At 39.8% G+C, this 2,613-nt stretch overlaps 1 protein-coding gene across 1 annotated transcript; it reads left to right on the plus strand.

Annotated features, from left to right (window-relative positions):
- On the plus strand, positions 1-2,336 carry LOC115969288 (3-ketoacyl-CoA synthase 4-like). The gene has a single exon (XM_031088908.1). It carries the CDS (start codon positions 500-502, stop codon positions 2,021-2,023), a length of 1,524 nt encoding a protein of 507 aa, XP_030944768.1. The 5' UTR covers positions 1-499; the 3' UTR covers positions 2,024-2,336.
- The last annotated feature ends 277 nt before the right edge of the window (positions 2,337-2,613 follow it).

Raw genomic sequence — 2,613 nt, forward strand, 5'->3', positions numbered from 1 at the left:
TTGGACCATCCACACACTTCTCTTTGACTCCACTGAATTTGATTGAATCCCACTCCCACACTCCTATAAATCCTCCTCCTTTTTTTCCTCGAAATTTTATCCCCTTCAATGCAGTTTCTCCCACCAAACAAACGAACTTTGAAAATACACTCTTCCTCTTCAAATTAAGATTCCTTTACATCATTATGGCCTCTAGGACAGCCCCAACTCCCAAACTAAAATCTCTCTCTCTATTCTTTCATCTCTATCACATTCATTTCCTTATCTATCTACATGTTTGAATAATCTGTAGAGTGTACAGTGGGTCGTTGTTGTAGTTGTATCAACCCCTTCTAAACTCACCCAACTCTCTCTGAGAGCTCTCAGATCCCTATTTTTCACGTACAATCTTTTGCACTATACACCGTATATATATATCCATCTCCCCCCAAAAACCCACTTCAAAAAACACACATCAATCTTAAAGTTTCAAACTTTGAACCCCAAATATCCAAAAACCATGAGTTCCTCACCCACAAACAAAGCTGATGGTGTTCAGATCCACCAAACCCGGATACTCCCAGATTTCCTTCAAAGTGTGAATCTTAAATACGTGAAACTTGGTTACCATTACTTAGTTTCCCACCTCTTAACTCTCTGTTTAGTCCCTCTCATGACAATGTTTATTGTCCAAGCCTCACAACTCAACCCAAATGACATTCACCAACTCTGGCTTCAACTCCAGTACAACCTTGTTAGTGTTGTTATCTTCTCCACCATTGTCGTTTTTGGATCCACCGTTTACATAATGACCAGACCCAGATCCATTTACCTTGTGGACTACTCATGTTATCGTCCACCTTCACATCTCCAAGCTCCGTTCCATCGGTTCATGGAACACTCAAAGCTCACTGGGGACTTTGACGAATCGTCGTTGGAGTTTCAGCGCAAGATTCTTGAACGCTCTGGTATAGGTGAGGAAACTTACGTGCCTGAAGCTATGCATTTCATTCCTCCTAGACCATCTATGGCTAAAGCAAGAGAAGAGGCTGAACAAGTTATGTTTGGAGCTTTGGATAACTTGTTTGCCAACACTAATGTCAAGGCTAAGGATATTGGTATACTTGTTGTGAATTGTAGCTTGTTTAATCCAACCCCATCACTTTCAGCTATGATTGTGAATAAGTATAAGCTGAGGGGTAATGTTAAAAGCTTCAATTTGGGAGGTATGGGTTGTAGTGCTGGTGTTATAGCTATTGATTTGGCCAAGGATATGTTACAACTTCATAGGAATACTTATGCAGTTGTGGTTAGCACTGAGAATATCACTCAAAATTGGTACTTTGGTAACAAGAAATCAATGTTGATACCCAATTGTTTGTTTAGAGTTGGTGGGGCTGCTGTTTTGTTATCGAATAAGGCGTCTGATAAGCAGCGAGCTAAGTATAAGCTCGTACATGTTGTGAGGAGTCATTGCGGGGCTGATGATAAGGCCTTTCGGTGTGTTTATCAGGAACAAGATGATGTTGGGAAAACAGGGGTTTCATTGTCTAAGGATCTTATGGCCATTGCTGGTGGAGCTCTCAAGACTAATATCACAACTATGGGCCCCCTTGTGCTTCCTATTAGCGAGCAGCTTCTTTTTTTCAGTACCCTGGTGGCCAAGAAATTGTTCAATGCAAAAAAGAAGCCTTATATCCCGGATTTCAAGCTTGCTTTTGATCATTTCTGTATTCATGCTGGTGGGAGAGCTGTGATTGATGAGCTTGAGAAGAATTTGCAGCTTCTACCGGTACATGTCGAGGCGTCTAGGATGACTCTGCATCGGTTTGGTAATACTTCTTCGAGTTCAATTTGGTATGAGCTGGCTTATACAGAGGCAAAGGGGAGGATTAGAAAGAGGAACCGTGTGTGGCAGATTGCATTTGGGAGTGGTTTTAAATGTAACAGTGCAGTTTGGGAGGCCCTGAGGAATGTCAAACCTTCTGCTAATAGTCCATGGGAAGATTGCATTCACAAGTACCCGGTGCAGATTGTTGCATAGCTCAACTGCAATTTGGTTAGAGGGTCTCAATTTAGGGAAAAAGATGATACTTTAATGGGTTTGAACTAGAATTTTCACTGTTTATGTGTTACTTGGTCTAGACAGCCATAATGTGTGTGATTATGTGTGGTTTAGTTTCTTCTAGTTTGATGTTATGATAAAGTGTATGCCAAGTACAGTAGTGTTTGGATCAGTATGGTGTATGCATTTCATCAAAGGGATATATAAAATCCAAATGTGATGGAATTCATTTTCATTTAGTTTGTGAATTGTGAGAGAGTTTGAAATTAATGTAAACCATATATTTGATTTATGTCTTGGGAATTTGTCTGTTTTCATTTCTAAATGGTTGCCTGATTCTTCCTATACGAATTTAGTCAATGCAAGCAGGTAATCCTTGCTTATTATGCAATTTCCTTGAGCGCTGCTTATTGAAATTGAACAGTTATTGTGTACTTTGATCCACATTGAGATGCAGATATAACTTAATTGTACCCGAAATCATTAATTTTCTTGGATAGGTAAATTTTATGACTTCGATATTTTTGAGCAGTTTATTGGCCTACTCTGTCCTGCCCAGACATTCTAAA

This window comes from Quercus lobata, chromosome 11, assembly GCF_001633185.2.
Source record: "Quercus lobata isolate SW786 chromosome 11, ValleyOak3.0 Primary Assembly, whole genome shotgun sequence".
Taxonomy (NCBI): domain Eukaryota; kingdom Viridiplantae; phylum Streptophyta; class Magnoliopsida; order Fagales; family Fagaceae; genus Quercus; species Quercus lobata.

Coding starts and splice junctions, on each gene's coding strand:
- LOC115969288 (XM_031088908.1), top strand. CDS start 500: ATGAGTTCCTCACCCACAAACAAAGCTGATGGTGTTCAGATCCACCAA.